The following is a 469-nucleotide window of genomic DNA, read 5'->3' on the forward strand; positions in this document are numbered from 1 at the left end:
CTGTACTCGGGAAAAGTAAAATATAGACATCATTTCTTANAGTTTTTGGAACAAGCAATCCAATGGGACTAGTTAAAATTACATTATATGACAGGAAAATATAAAAAATCGAGTTTAAATCGGGAAAACGCGTGGCGTCGTAGTCATTCGCGAGACAAGTCACTACGCTGCATGTGTCGATAATATGCAGTGTGTTATACATTATGTTTCTGTCATAACAAATAAAGAATTTGTTATAAAAATACTATATTTATTATTTAGTAGCGAAAATATCAGGCGCAACGGAAAGTTTCGTGCGCTTGCACGAACATGTTCGAGTCGCGACTTTCCTCACCCGACGAATCGTCATGCGTCTTCCGAGTGAGCCACTCATTTTTCTGACTTTAAACTCAATTTTTGATGTGTTCCCGACATATGACATAATTTTAACTAGCATTATTGGTTTTCTCGTCTCAAAAACTATAAAAAA

The 469-nt window shown here is 35.7% G+C and overlaps 1 protein-coding gene across 1 annotated transcript in view; it reads left to right on the forward strand.

The window, feature by feature from the left end:
- Positions 1–309: 309 nt before the first annotated feature.
- The window catches only part of LOC105450904, an 8,478-nt gene continuing 8,318 nt past the window's right edge, over positions 310–469 (forward strand). Inside the window, exon 1 of the mRNA XM_011691010.1 lies at positions 310–360. Within this exon, the coding sequence (XP_011689312.1) occupies positions 310–360 (51 nt within the window). The remainder of the gene's footprint in view (positions 361–469) is intronic.

This window comes from Wasmannia auropunctata, unplaced genomic scaffold (assembly GCF_000956235.1).
Source record: "Wasmannia auropunctata unplaced genomic scaffold, wasmannia.A_1.0 LD336054.1, whole genome shotgun sequence".
NCBI lineage: Eukaryota > Metazoa > Arthropoda > Insecta > Hymenoptera > Formicidae > Wasmannia > Wasmannia auropunctata.